This window comes from Capra hircus, chromosome 28 (genome assembly GCF_001704415.2).
Source record: "Capra hircus breed San Clemente chromosome 28, ASM170441v1, whole genome shotgun sequence".
Lineage (NCBI taxonomy): Eukaryota > Metazoa > Chordata > Mammalia > Artiodactyla > Bovidae > Capra > Capra hircus.
The window spans coordinates 3,752,557-3,779,721 of NC_030835.1; the positions used below are offsets into that span (position 1 = coordinate 3,752,557).

General features: G+C 51.3%; 1 protein-coding gene across 1 annotated transcript in view; it reads left to right on the plus strand.

The window, feature by feature from the left end:
• The window catches only part of ANTXRL (anthrax toxin receptor-like), a 45,226-nt gene extending 24,863 nt beyond the window's left edge, over window positions 1-20,363 (plus strand). Inside the window, exons 7-13 of the mRNA XM_018042156.1 lie at window positions 21-81; window positions 7,177-7,272; window positions 10,185-10,254; window positions 10,782-10,872; window positions 11,819-12,058; window positions 13,498-13,536; window positions 20,136-20,363. Coding sequence (XP_017897645.1) covers window positions 21-81; window positions 7,177-7,272; window positions 10,185-10,254; window positions 10,782-10,872; window positions 11,819-12,058; window positions 13,498-13,536; window positions 20,136-20,363 — 825 coding nt within the window. The remainder of the gene's footprint in view (window positions 1-20; window positions 82-7,176; window positions 7,273-10,184; window positions 10,255-10,781; window positions 10,873-11,818; window positions 12,059-13,497; window positions 13,537-20,135) is intronic.

The following is a 27,165-nucleotide window of genomic DNA, read 5'->3' on the forward strand; positions in this document are numbered from 1 at the left end:
CCCTCATCTCCCTATTTCAGCTCGAAACTAAGTCCTGTATTGAAATTACTTCTGTGGAGCCTTCCGATATCTGTGTAGGAGGTAAGAGCTGGACTTGCTTTTGTAAATACAGCGGTGTGTGTTTGTGTGAGTTGTTAGTACGCCCAGTGTGCATTGTGAGTGTGCTCTGAGCACATGGCTTCAGTATATATGGTTTGTGTGTGTAGTGTGAGTTGTATGTGTAAGTGTGGTGTCTGAGTGTGTGGGGTGATTGCAGAGAAATGTGGGGACATGTGACTACACTGGGCCCATAAGAGAATGTGTATGTGAGGTGTGCATGTGGGGGGTTGTGGTGTGTGTGTGTGTTTGTACAGCTGAGCCTTGGTGGCTCAGCTAGTAAAGAATCCACCTGCAATGCAGGGTACCTGGGTTCAATCCCTGGGTTGGGAAGATCCCCTGTAGAAGGGAACAGCTACCCACTCCAGTATTCTGGCCTGGAGCATTCCATGGACTGTATAGTCCATGGGGTCGCAAAGAGTCGGACGTGACTAAGCGACTTTTGCTTTCACTTTCTAGCTTTATTAGGATATAATCAACAAACAGCTCTGTATGTTTAATGTATGCCACAAAATGACCTGACACAAAAATATTGCTAACTGATTACAAGCATACATATTTTTTTTTAGCTCAAAACTTTAAATTTAACTAAGAAATAAGAAAAACTTTAGTTTAAAAACCCTCAACAAAACACTAACACACAGAAGCCAACAGCATGAAAAAGGACAAATGCATCAAGACTAATTAGGGTTCACCCCTGAAATGCCAAGCTGATTCAATACATAAAATATCAGTGTGATTTTCCTCATCAGAAAAATGAAGAGAAACATGATTATTCCAGTGGATGAAGGAAAGAACTGGACATAGTTCACGGCAAATGTCACACTAGTAACAGATCCTGACAAAGGCATCCAACAAATATTCACAGCTGTCATTACACCCAGAGGTTCAGTGGGGACAGCCTCTCCCTGAGGTCTGGAACCTGATGGCGATGCTGTCCCTCTCCTGGGATGGTCCCTGCATCAGACTGGGGAGGATCCTGTGTAGCATATTGCTGATAGAAGCACTCTCTCTGAACTGAGCTCTGTGTGTGCCAGCTCAAGCATCCGCATCACTGGGATTTGTAGAGCTGAGGTGGGTGGATAAGCACACACTCCCAATAACAGCATCCAGTTGGATGCAGCTGGATGCATAGCCAGGAAGCTGGTCCTGGCTGTGGTGCTCGGAGCTGCAAGACCACAGTGCAGAAGGCTGTGGGGTCAGACAGAGCAGCGTTCATATCTGAGCTCTGCTGCTCAAGGACATGAAACCGAGGCAAATTGCTGAATATCTACCAACTCCAATTTCATCTCCAAGAAGTAGAAATAACAATACCCTCTATCAGATCTGCAGTGGGACACAGAAGCAGTGGAATTCACAGTGACTGGCACGGGATCTAGAAGCTGGTGGCCCTCACCTACAGGAGCTGGCACTAAGACTTTCATCACTGACCCCTGGTTCTTCCCCTACCTCTCTGCTGAGCTCAGGTTGGGGAGGGAAGTGGTTAAAGAACTCCCAGGATGAAAGCATCTCCCGCTGAGCCCTCTGTGGGTGGAAGCTCTCTACCCCTGCTGCCTCTGACCCCGTGGCCCGTGCAAGGTGCGGCCATGGAAGGAGACCCCACACGCGTGCAGGGTCTTTCCTTGCACATCCCACCTTGCAGCAACCTGAGCGCCTCCATTCTCTGATCAGGTCCCCAGGACACACACGGGCCTGCAGGCCTCAGGGGAGGATGCCTGTTGTCATTCACGCCCTGTGGTGGCCTAGCTGGGGTGACAGGTGCCTGCTGCACAGCCTCTGCCAGTGAGGCCCAGCGGTGCTGCTCTGACCTTTACAATTGTTGTCATCTTGTCAAAAGCTGCCACACAGCATGACTGTCACTGGGAGGGAAAGCTCAAGGCAGGAACCTGGACCCCCAATAAAGTAGAAGCTGTCATTCTGAATAAGTCAGTGAGCAGAGTGAGGGAAAGCCAGGAGGGTATGAGCATGAGGCACGCGGCTGCTTCAGCACCTTGGGCTACCTCTAGGAATAGGCAGAGGCTTCTGCTGGCCTCCCTGCCTCTAGGCCTTTGCTCCAGCCCATCCTCTACATAGGACCCGAAGGGCAGAGAAGGCTACTTCTGTAACCTTCTGGAGGCTGAGGCCCCTAAGCCAGATAACTGGGCCTTTCAATGTCCAGCCTCTACTCTAAGTCTGCCCATCTGCTGCAGAGGCTGGGGGTAGGGGTATTGGGTTTCCTGCAAAACTTTGTCCAGCTTTACAGTGTCCAGCCCACCCAGCCCTTGAGACTTCACTCTGAGAGCGCCTCCATCCGCAGCCTTTCCTGATCAGCTGGGCCCCCAGGCTTCTCACAGCCCTTGGTCTCTCATGGCCACTCATCACTCAGTAAGAACCATAACTTCTTCTTGGCTGTGTCCACAGCATTCTTCTTCTTATTTTATCATCCACTTCATTGTTATTATTCCAACCCTTTATTACAGAAGATTTCAAACATACACCAAAAATGGAAATAAATGTATAATGAACATTCCTCTCTCCACTGGACTTGCAATTAATATCTAACCATATATCCCTGGTCACATATTTATCTAACTCCTCTCTCTTTCTTATCTCTCTCTCTATCAATCCGTCTTATTTCCTGATGCATTTCCAAATAACTTATACTGATCAGACTACCACACCCACAAACCCTTTATCCTGCATATCTTTACCTGTGAAACACTTTTCATTGAGTGTTGTTTTTTTTTTTTCCAAATGCAGCAGACTTCAGTGTATCATTTGATGGGTTCTGAAAAATGCGCACATGAAGGCTCAGAACATCAGCTGCTGCTGCTGCTAAGAACATCAGAGGTGTCCCCAGAATGTTGCCTCAGCTCTCTCCCCAGGCAATCCCTGCCCCCACCCCCTAGAAGCAGCTACTCTCTGATTTCTTCCTCCACCGTCTATTTCGCTGACTCACAGAGGATGAGTGAGAGGTTTGGCCCTGGGGCACTGGGCACTACTGTTTGGGGATTCATCCCTCCTGTGTGTTGCTGGGTTTATTCAGGCTTGACCCAGAAATAAAACCTGAATAAACCCAGGCAGGAAGGTTTATTCAGGCTTTATTTATGGCTGGAGGTGGCACCTGGTCCCTCATTTTCCTGTATGTGACCAGACCAGAGTCAGTGTCTGCAAGAAGCCCAGCAGGTGGGGCCCAGTGGAGGCCACAGTAGGACACGGGGCAAGCAGGGCTTCCCTCCGAGGTCTGGTGTCCAGCTCTGCGTCGTGGCTGCAGGCCCTCTGTGAGGGTGGCTGGGGCAGGCTGTGTTGAGCAGGGGTGTTGGCAGGGCACATCGTGCAGAGCAGTGTGGGATACTCCTGCAACCAGCCTGGGTAGAGGCTGTCCCTCCACCACGATAAGGTCCCCCCTTGTCCCATCCCATGGTCTCCCCAGTTAACAACCGCAGAGTTCAACTTTGATATGTAAATTCCTATCTAAATATACTTTACAGGGATATTTTACATCAATAGGATCATGCAGTACATAGTATTAGCCAACCTTCTACATAATATGCCATTGCATGGATGGGCCCATTTATTTCACGGCCAACTGCTGCCTTAAGGCAAAGCCCAGCTCATGGTTGGCAATGTCCAGTCTCTCTCCAAGTGGCTGTGCCACACCGCATGTGGTGCCCCCGCCTCCTCTCCCCAGGGCCAGCCACTCCCACCTGTGCGCCCCCGTCAGCCCCAAGCAGCTTAGACGCCCTCTTCATGCTCAGCTCCACCAGCCTACTCAGACAAGCCTACCTCCTCAGCACCTCTCTCTAGAGCTCCCAGACCACTTGATGTACAGCTTTTCTTCCAGAGAGAAAGTTCTCTGTTCCAGAAAGACTCAATCCCCCTTCCAGAGCCTGAGGGCTTGTAGGCAGTGGACCCGTGTGGGATGTGCAGGAAATACAGCCTGGAAGCCAGTTTCACTCCTTCCTGTGACTTTATTTCCTTCCTGTGGCTGATGCTGTTGGAGGAATTGGGGTATGAGGAGAGGAATTTGGAAAGCAAGAGGGACAGCTTTCTGGGCAAAGCAAAAGTTCTTTACCCAGAAGTCTCTCTTGCTGAAATATTGAAACCACCACCCTGCCTTCCACTTTGGAGACTTGCCAGAGTTCAGCAGCCCCCCTTTGAGAGCAGCACTGCCTGGGAGAGAAGGGCTCCACTGCAGAGGCGAAGCAGCACCTGAGCAGGGCTGGAGGCAGCAGGAGGCCCGAGGAGGAAGGAAGGCGCCCAGGCAGCGGGCAGCTCACACTGCTCCTGAGGGAGCCAGTGTGGTCTGTGCTCTGGGCTGTCGTCCAGCCCTGCCCTCCGCTGCTGCCCTCCCTCCAGTCACCCACATGAAGGAGGCTGGGCCCAATCTCCACCATGCGGCTGGGACGACCAGGTCCCCAATGGGGGCTTTCTGGTTTCAACTCAGAGCCCTGTAAGCCAAAGACTCAGGTCAGAAAGGGCGTGTCCCCAGAGAGCAGAGTGATGGATGTTTGGAATTAAGACAGGCGCAGACGTGATGTGTGTCCTGAATTGGGCACTTGAGGTCAGATCCCTGTACCTGCCTTGGGTTGAAGGAAGTGACCTGCCTTAAGTCACAGTTTCCCTCTGTGTAAAATTGAGTAGTAAATCTTGCCTAGCTCATGCCTAAGTTCATGGGGCTATTGGGAGATTTTAGGGAGAAAGTATAAAGGTCGGTGTATAGTAGGTGCTCATTAGTGGGAAACAACATTTGGATGAACACAGGAGTTGTAAGCTTTGGCATGGCACTTATTTGCTCATTTCTGATTCCTTTTGGCTCTTTGTTTATGGCAGAAACGCTTCTACTGGCTTTTTTTTTGGCCTCATCTGTGGCCTGATTTCCCCATATTCAATAGCTTAAGTTTCTCTTCTCTGCTTATATCTTTACTTAAAATATGTTTCATTGGTTTATGGTTCTGCTTTGCAAGGAAACCATTCTTTGCAATAAATAATCCTGGAATATGAATTATTAAATATACTTCCATGAGATTAAGGCCCAGTCACCTTGCTCAGGCTGGACCAAGTTGTGCTGGTAAAGGCGTGTTTGCAGGACACAGTTCCAGCTGCTTCTTCCTGGGCAAATACAGATCCTTATGTCATGATAGCCAGGGCTCTTAGGAAGTGTGAAAGGTGAGGGAGCAACCTGGCAGATCTGGGTTCAGAAGCAGCATTGGTTGGTTGGCTACTGGGCATGGGAGGGGATGTCGTTAACGGACCTCAAGGTTGCCCTGAATGGGCCACGAAAGCACTAATTTCTTAGCACAAGGCAATCAGTTCACCTTCCCTGCACTTTATCAAAGCTTCAGTGCTCTCTCCATGCTTCCGTGTTGCTAAAGCTCTTCCAAGGACAGGTCGATGCCTCAGGTACCCTCTTAGACCAGGCAAGTACCAAGAGAAAGAGGCGTGGACCAAGGCCAAGCCAAGGATGATGGTCAATAGTGTTAGGGGCAAGCACTTGGCCACTGGAGAGCTTCCCTTTCTGAGAGGGCAGTGGGCTCTGGCCCAGTCAGTGGTTGACATGCAGAAATACAAACCCACACGTGCCAAATGTTCCCATTTTCCAAGAATTCTAGGAATCTGGATTAGTAGAGAAAATGTTCAGATTTTAAACATGGACTCCCATTTTCTTGAAAATACTTGAAAGCCTATAAAAACATGTCAGCAGGATGGCTTCAGCCCACAGCCCAGGAATCTAATTTCCTCAAAACAGAGAGTTTTCAAACTTCACCTTGATCTGATAGGGACTACGGGAAGACTTGAAGGAGGGGGAATCAGGACTGTCAGGTCCAAAGCTGTGCTGACATTTCTGAGGAATATTCCTCAAGCTAACTGATCTTGGGCAATTAATGATCTTAACTAGGAGAACAGGGGTGGAGGCTACTGACCTTGGGCTTGTAGCTGGGAGACCTGCATTTATCCTGGTCCACTCCCCAGGAGCCAGGCCCACTGGCTGCCTTCTCTGGATCCGTTAGTATTTCAGTTGCCAGGAAGCACCAGTGGGGACCTAGTAGCCTGGCTAGGGCTATGGCCCAGAACTGCTGCTGCTGCTGAGTCACGTCAGTTGTATCCGACTCTGTGAGACCCCATAGACAGCAGCCCACCAAGCTCCCCTGTCCCTGGGATTCTCCAGGCAAGAACACTGGAGTGGGTTGCCATTTCCTTCTCCAATGCATGCAAGTGAAAAGTGAAAGTGAAGTCGCTCAGTCTCTTCACAATCCCATGGACTGCAGCCTACCAGGCTCCTCTGTCCATGGGATTTTCCAGGCAAGAGGACTGAATTGGGTTGCCATTGCCTTCTCCAATGGCCCAGAACTACACCTTAGCAAATCAAAGTCTCCCACCCTAACAGAAGGAAATGTTTGGTGAATCCCTGGGGGCATTGTGTGAGGTACAAGAAGCGGCAGGAAGAGGGAGGTGAAGAGCAGTCATTGCAGAATTCAGAACCACAGCTAAGACAGGGTTCCACCCTCCATGGGGGATTCTCCTGTGCAGGGTCCTCGCCTCCTTTCTTGGCCCTGCTTTACCCAGGTCCTGGCCCTGTACCTGGGGTATCCAGCCTGCCATTGGCATAGAGAATCGCAGTGAGGAGGAACAGACCCCTGAGTGTGAGAAAGGCCCACAAGCACTTAGTCTTGGGTGCTCAGCTCAGACAAGGGTCAGGAATGTCTTCAGCCTGCATTATCTTGTTTCTGGGTCATTAATGTAAGGGAAGGCCTGGTAAGGAACACTGCCTGCGCCTCTTAGGGAAGACCTTGGGACTTCAAAGTCAGAAACCTGTGGCTGGGTTTGCCCCATGGAGGGTAGCAGACAGGGTGCCTTCAATGAGCTTGATGAACCAAAGGGGCAGTGAGAGGTCCACAAGTGCTCAAGGCCCAGGCACCTCAGCTTTACCCTTTGTGATGCCAGGTAAGACCCAGTGTGTGCCCATATATTGGTTCAGACATAGCTGCTTGCTTATTGGAATCCCTGGGAATTCAGTTATAGTGTGGCCTGTCATAACTGTAAGATCAGAAGGAAGTCAGCACTCTCCTAATAACAGACCTTTGGGTGTCGCCCTTGCAGATGAATATGAATTGACGATTTCTGGGAAAGGTTTTAATAATGCAAAGAATGAGGATGAAGTTATTTGTAGATTTAAATTCAAAGACAAGCTAATCGGTAAGTAGCCCCTCGGTGCCACCAAGTGACACGCTTCCCACAGCACACTGCATCCCCTTAGCCAGCTAAGCCGTCAAAGCCTTTGCTGACCATTCACTGCAGACACTGTGAGGATGAAGGCAGCATAGACAATGGAAGGAGCAACCTGGCTGGTAAGACTGGCCACCTTGCCCTTCATCCCAGCCTGGAAAGTATCAACTCCAGCACATCAAGACCATCGTGGCCCAGAGCTTGCCCTTGCAGAGGCTGGGCTTGAGATGCTGGGTCTGCCCTTACGGCTGCACTGCCCCCACACTTTCCTTGGCCTTCACTTCCCTTGAGAGACAAGTACTTGAATCTCACAACTCTTCTGGTGGGAAGTGATGGCACCCCCAGGGCCCTGAATCTGGGCCAGGTGCACTGAGCTCTCCCAGGAGGGTGGTATTGAGAGCAGATGCCAATCGCCAGGCCTGGACCCTGGAATTCTGGCTCAGGCCCACTTTACATGTGCGATCTTGACCTAATGAGTGGTCTGTTCTCAGTCTCTATTATCTGTACTATACAATGGGGCCGTTCGTATGGTAGGTGTGCAGCTAAGCCCTATTGTGTACATAAGCTACTATTTGGAAATATTTAGGCACGAGGTGTTCTTCCATGATGGGCAAGTGGCCTGAGGAAGCACACAGATGGGCAGCAGATATGCCCTCATCACTGAAGAGGGTCTCATCTCCCCCAGAGAGTGCCTGGGGACAATTAGACTTCCTCTTCCTCCTCAGGTCTCCAAGTTATCCCACTGATACATTGATTAGATACATTATGCTCAATGACTTCTCATTCCAGGGCCATCTGGTAAACCCAGAGCAAGTTCTCTCCCTCAGCACTTCCGGGCCATCTCTCCTTCTTCCACGGGTGCATGGGATAGGCAGGGTTCTCCCATTGCTAACTGCTCACACCACAGAATGTGTAGATGGTCTCAGGGAGTTAGATTTCCCACGGTTTGTAGTTTCTTGGGAGTGACTATGCAGTCGCTCAGTCGTGTCCGTGACTTTGTGACCGCATGGACTGTAGCCTACCGGGCTCCTCCGTCCATGGGATTTTCCAGGCAAGAGCACTGGGGTGGGCTGCCATTTCCTTCTCCAGGGGAACTTCCCGACCCAAGGATCAAACCCGGGTCTCCTGCATTGTAGGCAGACGCTTTACCATCTGAGCCGCATCAGTAAATTATTTGCATGGAGAACGATTTATTGAGCACATTGGCTAATGTGCTCAAGGTCTTACATGCACTATCCCAATTAATTCTCAGAATACACCTATTGTTATTCCCTTGTATAGATCTGAAACCAGAGTCAGGGTCAATTCAAGAGCGTGCCCAAGGTCACAAGCTGGTTCTTGTAACTGCCTCCTCTGAGCCTTCCACCTCGCTGAGATGACCTTTCTCGAGGAAGGTGGGACACAACCTATCTTTCAGGAAGTGTGTTCAGATGTTCCTCTGTGGTCCGTGGCTGTATTGCTTTCCTTTCTAGACATCACCTCTCTGGGATAGGCCAGGACCAGGTTCTCCCACAGGACAGCCCATCCTGCAGTCCTGGGCTCCTCCACTGACCACCTCACTGCATAGAGTCGAGGCTGATAAGAAGTGGCTGCACCATGCTGTTTACTGCCGGGAGCCCTGATGCACTGATGAGGATTGACTTGCTTCCTTTTAATTATGTTTGCCTCTGATTAAAACATAAGACAAAAGTTTAGAAAATATAAAGAAATGTAAAAAAGAAAAAAAAAAAAAGAACCAAGGTTTCTTTAAGTTTTACATTGCCTGTCACTAGTATGTAAAGTTTTTATGCTTCAAAAAGTTGTCTAGATGTGGCGAGTATTTAGCTAACCAGTTACTATTGGGCTGAAACCTGCTTTACAATCAGCCACGCTTTTCTGCGCTCTCAGTGTGTGGAGTGCCTGCCGTCACCCCCTCTCCCTGTTCAGGACTGTGAACAGCCTATGCAGAACAAATTGCTCACAGGAACCCCAACCATCCTGTCCTTCAGATGCAAATCCTTTCCCCTAACCGTACTGGGCAGTTAGCTTTTATCTGCCGTCCCAATGAAGGACCCGCACTGTCTGCAGTTCATAGCTAATCTGACGGTTGAGTTAGGTCCAAAAAGTTTTCCACGTGGAAATGAACCATTCTTTAGGGAAGAGCCCTGACCTGTGGCAAAAAAATAAAAATAAAAACAATAAAAATACATTAGAAATTGTTCATTATAACAATGCTACATGGTAGAAAACAGGAAAATACGAAACAGTAAAGAATAAAACATGACCCTTGATCCCAACATAGACAAGTGCCTGTAACATCTCAAATCTAGCCGAAGTGGAATTGGGGAAAGTATTGAGAGTCACAGAGATGCTTCTTCATGAGACATGCTCTTCATGAATCGTTCTTCTTCATCAGTTCATTAAAAAAAAAAAAAGTCCCTAAGTTAAAAGGAGGCTATAAAAACATTAACAAATCAGGAATGCAAAGGGAAGCCTTCAGTTTGATTATCACTTCATTTATTTAGTTTTGGCTGTGCTGCGTCTTTGCAGCAGCCCCTTCCCCTCCCTTCCCTACCCCTCGCCTTGGTTTTGACATCATGGCACGTTCCACTCTGGCATTCATTTTGTCCGTTGTTTGCTACTTTATTGTCTGACTCCCTCTCCAGTCCCACAAATGTCAGGCCTTTGAGAGCAAGACTTCTGCCTGCCTTGTTCCCATTAAACACCAGAGCCCAAGGCCTGAACAGTGCCTGGCGCATGGTAGGTGTCAGGAAAAGGCAGAGAAGAGAAGCTGCTTCTGCCAGAGAGTGGTGGCTCCGCTTGCCAAGGGCAGGCAGAAGGGGAGGGGTGGGTGGATGAATGGATGAGTCCGTTGACATTCTTCTCATGCGATTGTGTTTCAGATGAAAAAGCCAGCTCTGTGAAAGATACCAGTGTGATATGCCCAGGAATAAAGATAGAGAGTCCAGATGAGTAAGTGCCTGATTCTGCCACCATGAGGTGTAAAGAATTTGAGAATCCACCTCTACTGGGGCAACACAGTAATGTTTCCAGGGGGACTGCATGCATCCTCCGCACCTGCCCTGGCTGACAGTCCCTGGAGGTGCTCAGTGATCTGCTGAGGAGAGCAGGATGCAGGAGATGCTGTGCCCGGGGATGGGTGGTACCTTTGCTCAGGGCAGCCTTTTGGAGCTAAACTCCCATACTGTACTGACAGAGGAGTTGGAATGGTGACACCATACCACCATCCTTGGTCACTTAGCTCATGGCCACGAGGACATCTGACTTCATTTAGGGATCCTCACTGCCTCGTCAGACTTCATTGCAGAAGATGACCTCGTAATACTTTGGGGTGAACTCTCCTTACCCATGCTGTCTGCTCTCTGATATCCTGAATGCCTGATGTTCAAAGTCATTACAGGGAGGAGATTATGAGCTCAAAGTATAAGAACTATGTCTGTCTGACCTGGTTGTCACTGTCTCCCCTATCTGTGCTCTAGGGCTTTCTCCCTGGAAATTAGCCTGAACAATGGTATCAGCTTCATCAACAATGATGTTAGCCTCACCAGCAAGGACTGTGCGAGTACCAGGGTAAGGCTCTGGCAGCTAAGGCTGTCCTGACACCCTGAACCCTGAGGAGGCAAGTGAAGGGAACAGCACCCCGGGCAGGTCCAGCAGATAGCCTGATGTGCCTTAAGCATCATCTCGCAGGTAGCTCAGAGCCCTTAACCCTACATCTGTGTGCTGAACTCCCATTAGGCTTGGGCAGTGCCATAGTGCTACTAAAAAGAGCACCTGGGGTATGCCTTATCGTCCAAGCCTTGCAAACCTTTGCTCTCTCTGTGAACCAAGTGTCATTGAAGGCACATGGAAGGGACAAATAAGCAGACTCCAGAGATGATGCTGAGGCTCTGCCCAGCCTGGACCTACCTTGCCACCTTCCCTGGGCTGGGCCTTGTGGTGGGGACCTCAAGGCTCCATCCTGGATTCCAACTGGGGTGAGTGGGAGAGGTTGGGGCTCTGTGTAGTAGGAGACAGAGCCCAGGACCTCTGGGACCCTCAAGCCCTCCGAATCTGGGTTCCAGGCACATGGGTCTGGAGGGTGCAACAGCTGTGGTCATACCCAGCTAGCTTTGCCTGAGGCTGCAGAGCCAGGAAGCAGGGGAGTGAGGCTATGGATAGGTGTTCAGGGTGCCCTGCCTCTGCTCTCGCACCCCCACCTCTCTCCCATCTGGGTGTCACAGCTGTCTGTGATCCTCACAATACCCCATGCTCTCAGCCAACGCAGGCAGTGAGGGCTGTGCCATCACTCCTTGGAGGACTGGACTTCCTTAACAGGTCTCTGGAGAGAGCCTCTGAGCAGGGCCAGCAGTGGGATCTGTGGCCCAGGGCTCCACAGGGTACCAGCTGTGATCTCCTAGAATCTGTTTCCTCAAGTGGGATAAACAAGCAGAAAGGGGTAAGGGAGGACTGGGGTGGGATCCAAGTGGTAGGCGCCTGGTCCATGCCAGGACTCCGCCATGTGTTTTTTCTGTAGGCAGGGGGGCCAGCTAAAGATACGACTACCCCACCAGCTCCCTCAGCAGCTGCCCAGCCGCCTCCAGAGACGCCACCCGCGCCGCCCACGCCGCCTGCCTCGCCCGCACCTCCCGCACCGCCCGCGCCGCCCGCGCAAGTCATCCCCTATGTCAACCCTCTCTACCTCTTCGCACTCATCCCAGCCCTGCTCCTATTGTCCCTGATGTTCTGCTGCGTCTGGTGGCTATGCCACAGGAGGGTGAGTGAGCCCTGCCTACACAGCCTGTGTCCAGCCCTCACCAACCCCTGAGGGACCGAGCATGGGCCCGCTTCAGATCCTGCCTGTGGGCAGGTTCCCATCAGCTCCAACAAGGCACAGACTCTGTCCTCCCCTCCTGGGCATAGACAGTCGGGGCCTCTAGGGGGCTACCTGCCTCATGCTTCCACCTTCACATACAGGGGGCCTATGGGTTGTCTGGCCCCTGAAAAGAAGAGACCCCAGATCCCCTGAGAACCACACTGCCCTAGAGCAGAAAGACTCAGGTAGATCAAAGCCCCAGGAGTCTCTGCTGCTGGGAGAAGAAGAGGGGCCTGCCTGGGCACTGATGGCCCAAAGGGAGAAGGTTGCTGGCCTGGAGAGGGCTAACCTCAGAGGCGGCTGTGCCTTTGAAAGCAGCATGGATCCCTGCCCATCTCTGGTACCTTAGTCACTCCTTCATCAGTCACACAAAGTCACCGGGATATGCAGGACCCTATGCTGGGCACAGAGGGGCAGGAATGAAGTACCCGCCACCTTTGCCCATAAGAGCTCATTGTCTAGTGGCTGGTCTGGTGTAGGCCTCTGGGGGGCATTGAAGGTAAATGTCACCTTCAGAGGGTGTGGCAGGTGCCCTGATAATGAAAAGAGTAGAGACTGGCCCTGGGGACGGAGGGGAGGGAGAGGGACTGGCCAGCCAGGTTTGCAAGGGCACAGGACAGCGCTGGGTGAAGAAGAGGGAAAGCAGAGCTGAGAAAGGACAAGCAAAGCAGCCTAGAAGCCAGCAGGTCAGGTTTCTGCAAAGGGCAAGAAGTGAGGAGAGAAAGCATGGGGAGAGGGAGGTGGACAGTCATCCCCGAGGGCTGGGAGGCAGGGAGGGCTGCAGGGGGTGGGAGAGGGGAGCTGGGAGGGGTGTGGGGAATGCTCTCTTGTCTCCATACGCTGCCAGGGCTGCTGATGAAAACTCCCATGTGCAGCCTCTACCAGGGACCAGGAACCTTAGTCTGTCTCCCGCTTAACCATACATGGAGGCCTTGATTCCCCCTTTGATAACTGAGAAGCCTGAGGCCCAGAGAGGGGGAACCTGTTGGTTATAGACCTACAGACAGCAGACACCCCAAAACCCATTTTCTGCCTCCCTACTGCTATTGAGCAGCATCCCCTTCTATCTGCGTAGCTGAGCCAGAGCCCTCCACATGCCTTTGAACCTATGATTTTAACCACAGTGACTGTCCCTTGTTGTGAGTACCAGGTAAGCAGGAAAAGATGGATGGAGGTGAAAAGTCATTAAGGAGGGAGCTGTGACACCCAGGCTGGGGTGTGAAACTTGAGGGAAGCCAATTCACGCTGCAGGGTCTTACCCCAAAACGCGTCAGTTCAGCAGAGATAAGCTTTATGGGCACTAAGCTTGACAACTTCCATCTTGATCACTTCCATTGCAGACCGTCAAGGAGCCACCGCCAGTGCTGAATCCAGAAAGGGTGAGTGATGTGCTTGGTCCTGATGTTGAGAGCATGCCCATTGCACACAATGCCCTACACAGAGAGGCCCCCAGAAGTACTTGGGGAGATATCCTCCCCCACCCTTCCAGCTCTCACCTATCTGGGCAGAGAGAACTGGTAGAAAGAGAGGGTGACAGAGGGAAGGCAGGGATGCTGACGGAGAAGCAGACTCGCAAAATGTCACCCAGAGAACACCACTCCCCAGCCCCTAGAATGGTCTGATCCAGGGCCTTTAGCACTGGGTCAGCATGTGGGGTAGCCTGTCTCAGGAACAGCTATGATCCTTCCTGGAATCAATGGGCTTTTTGTCAGTTCCCAAAGGACTGTTTGTAGGATGGTCCTTTCAGGACCCAGGTGAGTTTTTGGAAAAGGATCCTCAGGTTTCAGGGACCTGGACCCCCTCCCTGAGCTCTGCTGCATGTTTGGCCTCCGTTTCCTTGTTCTTCATCCCTGGCTCATTTCAGGATGAGGGCCTTGGTGGGGTTGGCCTCTGGGGGACTGAGGAGGGAGGAGAGAGTCTTATCTGGCATCGAGCTGTGAGAGAGGTGAGTCAAGGTGAGCACAGGTGCCAAAGTCAGGTGGGGAGGCTGTGGCTGACCCACCAGAGTGGGGACCCAAACCAGGGCCCATAAGAGGCAGTTAGAGCAGGCGCACCGAGTCCCAAGACAGGGGGCCTGGGTCTGAGATACAGCGGCAAACAGGGCCTCTGCAGGGCTGGCATAGCGCCGGCTGCAGTGGGGCCTGGGGGCTGCGTCTGCCCGAGGCGGGTGAGTGCAGCCCTGTCCCCTGCTGCTGCTGCACCCCTGACAGCCGCCGTCACATGGTGCAGCCTCGCACCCAGCCTCTCCTGCGGGGGCGCCTCTGGGAGCCAAGGGGACAGGATGAAGTTTGCTGATCTTTGGAGAGGAGGCGTCTTTGTAAGCCAAATGGAGCTGGTGTGTTTTCACATGGAGGCCACTCTCTTCCTGTGCCGGGAGCTGCTCACCTGTCCTTGATTCTCCCACAAACATTTGCTGAGTGGCTGGTACTTGACAGGTGCTAGGGCAACAGACGTCATGTGTCTGCACCCAGGAGCTGTCAGATGAGAACATGGTGATTTCTCTCCCTAGGAGCCAGAGGAGACGTGCCAAATGCCGTGCCCCACAGTGATTGTCCCTTGTGGGTGCCAAGGAGGGGGAATGAAACGAATGGAGGTGAGAGGGGCCCTCGGGAAGGAGTACTGAGTCCACGGCTGGGGAGCAGGGGGTGAGGACAGCTGCTTCACGCCCAAGTCTGGCTCCAGTAGGCATGACTTGAGCAGAAACGAGCTGTGGGCACCGGACTATGTTCCCTTGCTGCTAGAGAAAAGCCAAAAGCACCCCAAACCTAGCTGCTCAGGGGAAGCCGAAAGTACAAGGGCTCACGTTCCCATCACTGCCAGCATTTCCCCCTTGGGATGGGCCCAAGCTCTGGATGTTGTTGGGGCCCCCAAAGGGCAGTTCAGTGTTGTTTCAGGGAATTGGTGGGGATGGATCCCTGACAGGCAATTTCAAGTGAGAGGAGACACTGTCCCTCTAGAGGCAGCATCTAGGCCTGTAGCATCCTCACAAACACATCTGCTTTTCAGGGAAAACTGGATAGCTTGTGTGAATTTGTTCAGCGCTGCAATCAGATGTCAGTAATGTGGTGCCCAACCAGAGACATGGTAAGCAGGGCACAGGGATGCTCCCCATGGGTTGGGGTCTTGGTTTTGCCCTTCATCATTGCCCCTGAGACTGTCGGTCAGAGAACCGTGTCCTGTCTGGGTATCTGCCAGGAAAAATGCTCAAGAAGTGCAGACCTGGAGCTCATGCGCCTCCAGACGATTCTCCACACGGCACACGTGCGTTTCCTCTGTGTCCTCATCGCAAGGATGTCAGGACCTTTCTTCTCAGAACTATGACTAGAACTGCCAATCCTAAGTAAAAAGGTCTGGAGAGGCCTATTTGCCTCCCATCAATCGTCCCTCTCCACAATTCCCCCTCCCCTGGGGGACTGCTAGCTGCACCCCACCCATGAGATCTTCCTGAACTGGTCACTCAAGTGCCAGCAATGGTAGGACATGGTGACACCCCCTCCCCAATGTTGTCGGGCCAACACTGACTGCATTTAGCAGGTAGCAAAGACGACCTCCTGTGTCATTGCCTGTGACAATGGGGAGAAGCCAAATTGTTCCAGCTGTCATCCTTGGAATGTAACAATAATGCTGGGTAATTCTACTGTGCTCTTTCTGTGGGTCAGTTGCTCGAGCTAAAAACTTTACATGTCTTCATTGCTTTAATCCTCCCAATAATTACAGGTAGATACTACTATTATCCCACAGAGAGGCTGAGTGACTTGACTAAGTCACAAAGGCTGGGAGGAGCACAGACTTGAATTCTGAGCCTGGCTCTACCCTTCTCTTTGAATCCCATTTGGGGTCAGTACTCATGATCTCATGGTGCTTACCCACAGACCACCAGAGGTTGCCCTACCCAGCTCCCTGGGGCCCAAGGAGGGCAATGGTTTGCCTGGAAATCATTTGCCTGGCCGTTCCAAACTCAGACCCTTTCCACAGACCAGACCAGGGGCCTGGAGGACGCTGCGGACCCCGAGCCTTTAATGAGGGCTGCATCGGTCACCTTCCCTGAATCACACAGGCTCTTGGAGACTGGGCGCTTGGGCGTTTGGAAACTGTAGTCAGGCCAGAAAGCCTCTGGACACCGATACTGACACACCTGAGGCGCTGCTCACACCCAGCAGAGACATTATCTGGTGCCAGAGCGCCAGCGTTCCTACGGCTCCCAGTCCCAGGTTTGCTTGCCGGGAAGCCCCATTCTCCACCTGATTCTCCTGGAACCTCTCCCCACAACCACAGCCTCATTATGCTCACAAGAGCCCCATGCCAGCATTATGCCTCAAACAGCAGAGACAGCCGCCCAGAGATGCTCAGTCAGGAGCAGCAAGGACAGAGCAAGACAGAGATAAGACCCAGATGGGAGACCCCAGACGCAGCCTTCCTGCCCAGAGCACAGGGCTCTGAAGCGGTCACAGGCCCAGGGCTGCTCTGTGGAGCTCGTGCTGGGATGGCAGAGCGATGGGTTAGGGAGCTCGTATCCCCCAGGGCTCTGCTCGGCCCCTGCAACACCAGCTCTCCAGCCTGCCCGTTAATCTCTCTGGGTTCACAGTGATCTGTGTGCTTCCTGGAGGCAAAACGGAGGCCTGAGAGATCAGGGAAGCTGCCAAGGCCATCCAAAGAGTAAGCGGCAGCAGCCAGAGCTGGCTGAAACCAACCTGCTCATCCTGAGAGGGGCTGGGAGCCCGTGACTGTGCCTGGTGGATGTGATCCCTCCCATTCCTCTGCCCCCCTCCCATTTGACCTTATCCCTCCCAACCATAGTCTGGGGCTTGAGTGTTAAGGATATCTGTGGACACTTCCAGTATTCTGGTGGGTGCAGGAGTCCTGATTCCTTTCTTGAAGCCTTCTGTGTTCTGGTCCCAGGCCTTAGAGTGAATCATAGCCTAAGTGATGGAGTGTCAACTGGGAGCCTACCGTCTCTGCAGGCCGGTGTCAGCTCCCAATCCCCACCCTGAATGTATAACAGGAGACACCCTATTCAGGGACATGTTATGCAGGAGTGGCCTCATGTTTTCCCTACCTGAACCATAGGTCCCCTCAGCAAGAGGAGTTCTGGAGCTGGGGGAAAGGGCATGCCTCAGTGGGAACATGTCAAGACTGCACTTGGGGGGTCTCAGCCTGCCCTAGCTCAGCCTGGGCAGGGGATTAGGAGCATCAACCAGATGTCCTTCCAAGGACAGACATAAGCCTTTTGTCCTCTCACTGCTGACCATCCCCTGAGCCCTGTACCCCGTCCCAGGAGCTCTGTTCAGACAGAACCTCGCCCAGGCCCTCTTCACCAGGCTGTGCTGAAAAACAAGCCTCAGGGAGTCAGTTCCCAGCAGTGCAAACGTGCAGCCTCTCTCTCCTCCATCCAGTTCCTGAGCCATAGGGAAGTTGTTTCCAAACTCCTCGATCTGGACTGGAAATGCAGTCAGGCCTGTGTATGTGAGCATGCTCAGAGAACCGTGGAGTCTGGGGATGACCTTGTAGGAGCTGCCGCCTTCTAAAACCTCAGCCAGCTGCTTGTTTCGGTGATTTAGATATGACTGCCTTCAGCACAATACAATGCGGAAAATCCTCCAAGGTTCACTTTACCAAAACACTCAGCCTTTTGGTAACAGAAGCAATCATTCTTGTTTATTGTAACCTTCTGTGAAATGACCATGTTTCCCTGCCCCACTGCCTTCTAATCCCCAGAGGAAATCTGATAATGGTCCCTCCCAGACCGTCTTTCCTACACACACAATGGAATGATGCAGCAAGGCTCAGTTCACTTTCTCTTGAGTCAAACCCACACTGGAGGTCCTGATCCTCTTTGTTCCCTGACTTTCCCAGGTCAGCCCATTCAGTTCGTGGAAATCAGTTCTGCTAGACACATCAGCAAAATCGAGTGAAAATAGGAAACCTTCCACTCTCACTGAATGTGATGCCAGCAGTGACATAACTGTCTACAGAGAGTGTGACTCACTCAAGACCTTTTACACAAGGGTCTCATTCATTCCCACAACAGCGGCCATTTATGCAGAGTAGGGATTGACAGTGAGTACTTCATACAAGCTCAGTCTTTTCATCCTCCCAACACTCTACCGGGGAGGAAGCTGACCCCCTGTACACCTACCCAGCTGCACAGCCATGAGGCCAGTATCCACAACCCAAGGCCCAGACCTCACCCATGCTTGGCTGCCTCTCTGTTCAGCCAGGTGATCACTGCTCTGCATTTTGAAGCTAAAAAAATCAAGGTTCTGATGCTTTGTGATGGGCTCAACATGACAAGGTTGTGTAAGGGTGCAGCAAGGCTGTTAACGACCCTAGGGAGACTCACTTTCAAGTCCAGGCCACAGCTCCTGTAAGCTGCTGTCACAGTGAATGGGAAAGAACTAGAAAGGACTTCCTTCCTCTGTGCAGTGTGTTAGATGTGTAAACAACTGTGAATGTTAATTTCTTATTTTCACACTATATTGCTTGCAAACCGCCTCTAAATATGAACACATAAATATATACTGGAAACAGTTGTCCTGGGAATGATTAGAGCTACAGAGAGGCTGTCGGATGCATTCATGGCCAAGCAGTTCCTGAGTTCCTATGTTTTGACGCCACTCACAGAGGGAACATCAAAACACGTGTGTGATAGAGCTGGGCCAGCACTTCTGCCCTCCAGGAAGTCCCAACTTGAAAGTTGTTCAAGACTGTGACCTTTATGAAAGTCTCAGATCATAACTTTGGGACAGTGTTGGCAGCCTGCTTCCCAATGCTCAACAACCCTCATCCCCTCCCAACTCCTCTCTCTCACACACTCACATGCACACACACACACACTTCCCTCTGTAATAAACAGGAAATCCAGAAATGGAGCCAAAGCTCCAAAGCCCTGGAGATTAAGGTTCCACCAACCATTTGCCAATCGCTTCGAGAAACATTCCTTCACTGTGGAGCAGCTGAGTTAATATAGGAAGTGATTGGTCACCAGCTTAGATCTCCTCATTAATAGAAAACCAGAGGAGAAGGACACTCCCCTCAGCCCCCAGTCGCCTGCCTCACCCCCTTATGATCACACAACAGACCCGGGGGCCTCCACCACTGTCTGGAGCCCCTCACTCCTCTCCCTCAACCCACATGCACATCCCTGCCCCTGCAGCTCAGTGACAGGCTGTGGCTGGGGGAGAGGAGCCCAGCCTCAGCACAGGTGCCCTGCAGTCTGGCTTTGAGAAAGTGAAAGGGATCCCAGAGGCAGAAGATACTAGGTCTGGAATGATCTGGTCATGTTCTAGAGTAAATAGAAATACGGGAGCTTAGAAATAAAGATAGAAGATCCCAATCTATTCAGAGTAGCAATAAAAGAACATACCCACACATGTGTGTGACAATGTGTGCTGACCTATAATGTACAGAAACCACAGATCTTTACTTTCCGCTATGACAGAAGACTTGAAAATGCAGAAACCTAGACTGCAATGCCAACTTTTCCCCCAAAATTTAGGGGCTTAATGCTGCTTTAGTGAAAATTGCAATGAATGTTTTTAGGGAACTTGACCTAAATGATTCTAAGGTGATTGTAAGATTCCTGTTTAGTTCAGGAATTTGGGATGCAATCCCAGGGCAGGGAGGAACAGAATCCTGCTGTTGGCAGAGGAAGGTGAGAATGGATGGGCAGCTGGAGACGTGTGTGGCTCAGGACAGAGTCTGGGCGCAGTGGGTCCCAAGGCTGGGCCTCACAGGTGCTCAGGGTAACATTTCGCATTGAATGGCAGGCCCACCAAAGCCTGAAGTCTGTACTGCATAAGGAGCACCTATAGGGACCGATAGGCCCAGACAGGCCCAGCAGGGGAATCAGGGGACTCTGGGCAGCAGGAGAAGGGTAGACCTGAGTCAGAGAAGGCGCTCGGCAGGCCCCAGGGAAACTGCAGCCTTCTGCTCCCAGTTCCAGCGGCTTCTAGTAATCTCTCTGTTTTGTCGCCCACAGGGAAAGTGCGTCAACTTTGCCCTAATGAGGCCGCACTGTGGGCCACTGCACTGCGGCCCTAAGGCCTGCATTCAGCCCAGCCGGGAGTGCTTCACCATCAACAACTGCTGCTCACGGTTCCAGCACTCCCCATCCATGTGCTCCAGGCCACCCTCCAGAATGCAGCCGTTCATCTCCACCCCTGCCCGGACAGCCAACAGAGCCACTTTGTCACTCCAGCCCCCATAGCCCAAGCTCCAAAGCACCAAAACCCCAAGATTATTAAGAGCCCTTTGCTTGCTGAATTAGACATATATATTGAGTCTTGGTTTACGGTCACAATGCGTTGGAATCTGTTTCGAATCAGAGCACTGCTCCACTGTGTGAGAAGTATCTATACTGGTCCTGCGAGGACATAGCACCCCGATGTCCTGAGGATTACACATGAGTCCCAGTCCCCAAAACTTATCATCTGTCACCAAGGTCTGGGATGGGGTTTTAGTCAAATTCTTCTATTTGAACAAAACCCAAAAGATCTTTAAAATATGAATACAATCCTGTGTCTGATTCCCTAATCTGGCACAGAGAGGACTGCTTGAATTTCTCGTCTTCTTCACTCCTTGCTCCTGGTTTCCATCTTTTGGTTGCTTACGTTCCAGTCATGTCTCAGAAAGAGATGAGGCCCTCTACAGTTCACCAGCTGGAAATGCATCTTTTCTTCCTGGATAAATCAACAGGTCCCTCATTCCAGTTCAGTTCAGTCGCTCAGCCGTGTCCGACTCTTTGTGACCCCACGGACCACAGCATGCCAGGCTGTGTCCATCACCAACGCTCCCGGAGCATTCTCAAACTCATGTCCATTGAGTTGGTGATGTCATCCAGCCATCTCATCCTCTGTCCCTAAGTCAGAGGTCCCTGAATAATGAAAGTCTCTCAGTCGTGTCTGACTCTTTGTGACCCCCTGGCCTATACAGTCCATGAAATTCTCCATGCCAGAACACTGGAGTGGGGATCCGTTCCCTTCTCCAGGGGAATCTTCTCAACCCAGGGATCAAACCCAGGTCTCCCGCACTGCAGGCAGATTCTTTATCAGCTGAGCTACAAGGAAAGCCCTAGGCCCAGGGAAATTTTAGAGGACATGTGTGTGAGTGTGAAGTCTCTCCATTTCCCTAGAGAAGTTCAATTCCGTTATTCGCCATCTGCCAAGCAGAAGTAACGGTGCTCCCGACAGAGATGTTTTAGCATTCAGCGTCCTCCCCACCACCCAGGCTGTCTGTATGATGTTCCAAGGCCATGCACACACCCCACGGGAGTACGGAAGCACTTCAGAAGGAGTACCCCGGAGGTGCCACAACTAGATGTCTCTAATCCGTATCGATAGTACATTAAATACTTTCCACCCTCACTCCCATCTCTTTGAATGTTATATTTGTGCCTTTTAGTTGAATATCCGTATGACAACTATAGGTAAAAAAAAAAAAAAGAAAAGAAAATGTACTCATGATATCAAGTGTGTGAAATTTTATTAGACAGAAAGGAGATTTAAATAATGTGAAATCCTGTAGAGAGATTTTATCTCTTCCTTAGAAGGGGAATATTTTGGATTGTTTGTAAGGGGTGAGAGCATTGTCCTGGCCTGAGAGTGTCAGGGACACATTTCTGAAACTGGCTTTGTGCTCCTATATTGTATCTATGTGTTTGTGTATAACTGTAATACAATACATGCCCATCTCTGAGACTCTACACAGAGAAATGTATCTGTAATTTAATAAAGAGCCCAATGTGACCCTGGCTGAAATCAGCATGTCTGTTTAATAGTGGATATTGAGAGCCTTCTCATTTTTAGCCCATCACTCCTGCCTCACTCATGAACAGAAGAAGGAGGTGGTCATAACTTTGGATCATTAGATCAGGGGAAATCTGGGAGGGGCATGAGCCCATACCTTACCACTCACACCCACCAACCCTGGCCACACTTCCTTCTGTGCATGGTAATAAGAGGCAGTAGAAAACAGGAGTTTCCTTGGCATCTCTCCCTGGGCCCTCTTCGCCCCCCTACCTTTCCTCATTCTATCTCATCGGATCTTTTTGGTTTCACATCAACCAGAGGTGCCTCACCCTAGTGAAGAAGAATGGAGGTGCAGCCCTTAACTGATACCTGACTTGTAGATGGGCAGCCTTTTGTCCCAGGTGCCCCTCCTGCCTGAGTCCTGGGGGAAAGCAGGATATTTTTAGGAAAGTGGCCTCATATCTGAGCTGTCTCAAGCTGAGACCTATACCCAGAGAAATATACTGGGCAATGCTTCTCCATTATTTTAGACTAGGACAACAAAAACGCACACTTTCTCTTTTTTTTAATTAGGTTTCATTTTACTTTATTTTGGCCACACCGCATGGCATGTGGTTCCCCAACCAAGGGTTAAACTCATACCCCCCGCATTAGAAGCGCAGAGTCTCGATCACTGGACCACCAGTAAAGTCCAAATAGGCACATTTTCTGAATGTCCCTTGGTTTCGTGTAAAGCAACCCCTGTAGACCTCCAGGCTTGGACCAAAGCCTTGAGCTTCTGGAAGCTGGGAGCCTCCCCAGACCCTACCAGGGCCAGCCACGACCTCCTCCACAAACACCCAAGTAGAAGCGCAAGCACCCGTGAGGGAGCGTGCATCCCTGGCAAGGCTATGGCCTTAACAGCAGGCCTCCCATCCTCTTTCTGCGCCCCGGAGCGCCTCGTGCACCCAGGATGCAGACAGAGGAGGTCAGGCTATTGGACAGGCGCTCTATCCCGCCAGGGCCGCTGCACTGTGCTGGCTGCCCGCGAGTCCTCTCAATGTCGTGTTCTCTTTCTGTGCGCTCTCCTTTTCACGTTCCTAGCCAGGCTTTGCAGTTTGCCTGCTTGCTTTCAGTGCGGGAGAAAGTGGCCAAAGTCAACCTCCTTTCCATCCTGTGTCATGACTGAAGCTCCTGGGACATCCTTGGAGGTCCAGTGGTTCACACTTCGCCTTCCAAATGCAGAGGTTCAGGTAACATCCCTGGTTGGAGAGCTAAGATCCCGTATGTCTTCCAGCCAAAGAACCAAAACATAAAACAGAAACAAGATTGCAACAAGTTCAATAAGGACTTTAAAACATGGTCCACGTTTAAAAAAAAAAAAAAAAAATCTAAAGGGAAAAAAAGACTGAAGCTCCTGAAGGACTCGCCTGTAGTCCAGTGGTTTCCCAGCGCAGGGGACGTGAGTTTGATTCGTGGTCGGAGAACCGGTCTTGATTTGGGCAGTAGAGATAGAGAAGGGAGTCCCTTATGGTCAAGAAACAGGGGTAGGGGTGCAGTCTGGATTCAGTTAACAGCAAAGCCATTGTATTCATTTGTTTGACCTGCCGTAATAAAGTACCACAGACTGAGCAGCTAAAACAACTGAAATCTATTTTATCGTAGTTCTAGAGGCTAGAAGACCAAGATGAAGCAAACTCTGGCTCGAAGAGCAGATAGCCAGTCACAAGAAGTGGTCATCATGCAGGCAGGAGGCCATAAAGGGAGGGGGGATGCTAGAAGCGGCCCCCCTGCGTAGGGCAGAGCTGGGGGCTGACGCAGAAACAGGCTGGCCCTAAACCAGCAGCAGCCTCACCTGGGGACAGAAGGCACAGGGGGCTAATAGGCATTGCCTGCCCCCCAGGGGCCTTCCTGTCTTGCAGCTTCAGGCAGTGGTGCCCAGAGCCTTGCTGAGGCCGGGATGACGGGAGGCTGGTGTGATGTGGTAAATGGTTCCAGGAGATGGCGCTCAGAGATTACGTTTGTTTACTAGCCCAATTTAAAAATCAGTTTCAAAACATATTAATAGAGTCATGGAAAGAAACACAATAGCGACTTTTGTTTCTCCTGAGATCTTTTACCTCGGCATTTCGTACCCATTATGCGGCCCCTTCTATCACATTGTCAATGGTGAGAGCTGTTTCCTCTTTCTGAAGACTGGAGATATTTCTTCAAAACCTGGAGTAATGGAGGGGGGCAGATGTGAGGGACAACCTGCCCTAAGCCCAGCATGCCCTTGTCCCACCCACCGGCCTCCCACCAAATGTGCAGCTTTCTGTGGTGAACAGCAGACTCAGCTGTGGCTACATCTGTGCCAGTGGGCCAGTCCCAGCCCCTCTGCCAGGGCCCAGGTGGCCTTAGTGTAAGGGCCCCACGCGCTGTCAGGGCCCCATGGAAGAGCCCGGCCATTCCACTCTGCCATCCTCTGCCCTTCTCCCCACAGCCATCCTCTACTCCTCGTTCACTGCAAGCTTGGGCACCTGGCTGACATTCCCTGGCAGCCCAAAATCCATCCTGGGAAATGTCAATATCTACAGGGTGACCCATCCGACACAAGGGCCTCTTGGTCCTTGACCTCTTGGCCTCTAACTCCCTGCACTGTGAGCCCTGTCCGTTCCTCACACCCATCCCATATCCTATCACCGGTTCCATCTCTCCCCTGTCTGTCTGCAGCCCATCTCCCCTCCTCCTCATGTCCCTGGTTTCCCGCGCTCCCTCCTTCTCCCCGCAACTGGATCCACACAGCTGCAGGTTCTGGAACCTGGGTCCCATCGTGCTGTTCTTCTTCGGGCATCCATGCTGCCTCCGCGTGCTCAGGCTAAGCGGAAACCCATTCCATGGCCTGCGAGGCTGCTCGGCATTCCCAGCCCCAGCTGCTATTTTCCTCGTGACTCTGGAGCCTGTTCTCTACCTGAACAGACCACACCTTCCCAGGGTCCCTCCCTCGTTCTAGCGGGCAGTTAGCCCCGTGCACTCACACACAGTCTGGACACAGCACCACGCCAGGGGCATCTCTTACCTCCATTCTGCCTGTCTGCTACCCTACTCTTGGCCCCTTTCTGGGGTTAACTGCAACCATTCATCAGTGAAGCATCGCTTCCTCAGAGCAGCCTCCCAACACGGGAGACCAGACAAGACCTGAGCCCTTGCTCTGCCGTCTGTTTCCACAGCATTCTCTGCCCTCCTCTCTGTCACTTACCTGCAGCTTACAGGACTCTGGAAAATCTGGTCTCCGCTTGAGCCAGGGCTGCAGGCTCAGCACTGCCCACTCTAGGCTGAGTACCGAAACACAGCAGCAACCATTGCTGTTTGTGCCACGAGTGAAATGTGAGACTAGAGGTCTTGGGACCCCCTAGAAGGAGCACTCAGGTTGACCTGCCCACGGAGGCGAGTTGCACTCATCTTCTCCTGCAAGAACTGCAAAATTGCAACTCGCTGCTCAACAACCATTCACAGGAGAATGTTGGTTCCTACTAAAAAAAAGATATCCCACGTCCAAGAGCAAAGGAGACGCTCCAACAAGACAGTAGGAGGGCCAACATTGTGTTTAGACTCAAACCCCATACCCACCAGAGACTCTCAGAGGGCTCAAACAAAACCTTGTGCGCACCAGGACCCAGAAGCCCCAGAGAGACTGAGCCAGGCCTGACTCTGAATGTGTGAGTGCCTCCTGTGGAGACACAGGTCAGCAGTGACCTGCTGTGGGGACAGGGTCTCTGGCTGCAGCAGACCTGGGTCACCCAGCGTGTGGCATAAGCCCTCTGGAGGAGGTCACCATTAGCCCCAGACAACCCACAAACTGCAGAACAATTAGACCAAAGAAATTCTCACGCTGTTAAGAAAGTTCTAGGACCCACAACAGATTTCCCAACCTGGGGATTGAGCAAAGGGACTGAGAGCCCCCAGGGAATTTGACTTTGGAGGTCAGTGGGAGACTGAAGAGACTTGCCTGTGAGTGTCCAGGGATCTCTGGTGGAGGCCTGAGGCAAAACAACAGAGATGGAACACAGCCCTGCACTTCAACAGGAAATTGTATTAAAGATTTACTGAGTATGGCCCCACCCATCAGAGCAAGACCCAGTTTCCCCCAGAGTCAGTCTCTCCCATCAGGAAGCTTCCATAAACCTCTTACCCTTATTCATCAGAGGGCAGACAGAATGAAAACCACAGTCACAAAAAACTAACCAAATTGATCACATTGACCACAGCCATGTGTAACTCAATGAGACTACGAGCCATGCCATGTGGGGCCGCCCAAGACGGACAGGTCGTGGCGAAGAGTTTTGACAAAATGTGGTCCTCTGGAGAAGGGAATGGCAAACCACTTCAGTGTTCTTGCCTTGAGAGCACCATGAACAGTATAAAAAGGCGAAAAGATAGGACACTGAAAGATGAACTCCCCAGGTCGGCAGGTGCCCAACATGCTACTGGAGAAAAGAGGAGAAATAACTGCAGAAAGAAGGAAGAGACAGGCCAAGGCAAAAACAACGCACAGTCATGGGTGTGACCAGTGATGGAAGCCAGGTCCGATGCTGTAAAGAGCAATACTGCATAGGAACCTGGAATGTCAGGCCCATGAATCAAGGCAAATTGGAAGTGGTCAAACAGGAGATGGCAAGAGTGAACATCAACATTTTAGGAATCAGTGAATTAAAATGGACTAGAATGGGTTAATTTAACTCAGGTGACCATTATATCTACTACTGTGGGCAAGAATCCCTTAGAAGAAATGGAGTAGCCCTCACAGTGAGCAAGAGTCCAAAATGCAGCATTTAGGTGCAGTCTCAAAATGGACAGAATGAGCTCTGTTCACTTCCAAGACAAACCATTCAATATCAGAGTAATCCAAGTGTATGTCCCAACCACTAATGCAGAAGAAGCCGAAGTTGAATGGTTCTATGAGGACCTACAAGAACTTCTAGAAATAACACCCGAAAAAGATGTCATTTTCATCATAGGGGACAGCAATGCAAGAGTAGGAAGTCAAGAGACACCTGGAGTAACAGGCAAGTTTGGCCTTAAGAAGCAGGGTAAAGGCTAACAGAATTTTGCCAGGAGAACACACTGGTCATAGCAAGCACCCTCTTCCAACAACACAAGAGACGACTCTACACATGAACATCGCCAGATGGTCAATACCAAAATCAGATTGATTACATTCTTTGCAGTCAAAGACGGAGGAGCTCTGTACAGTCAGCAAAAAGAAGACCAGGAGCTGACTGTGGCTCAGATCATGAACTCCTT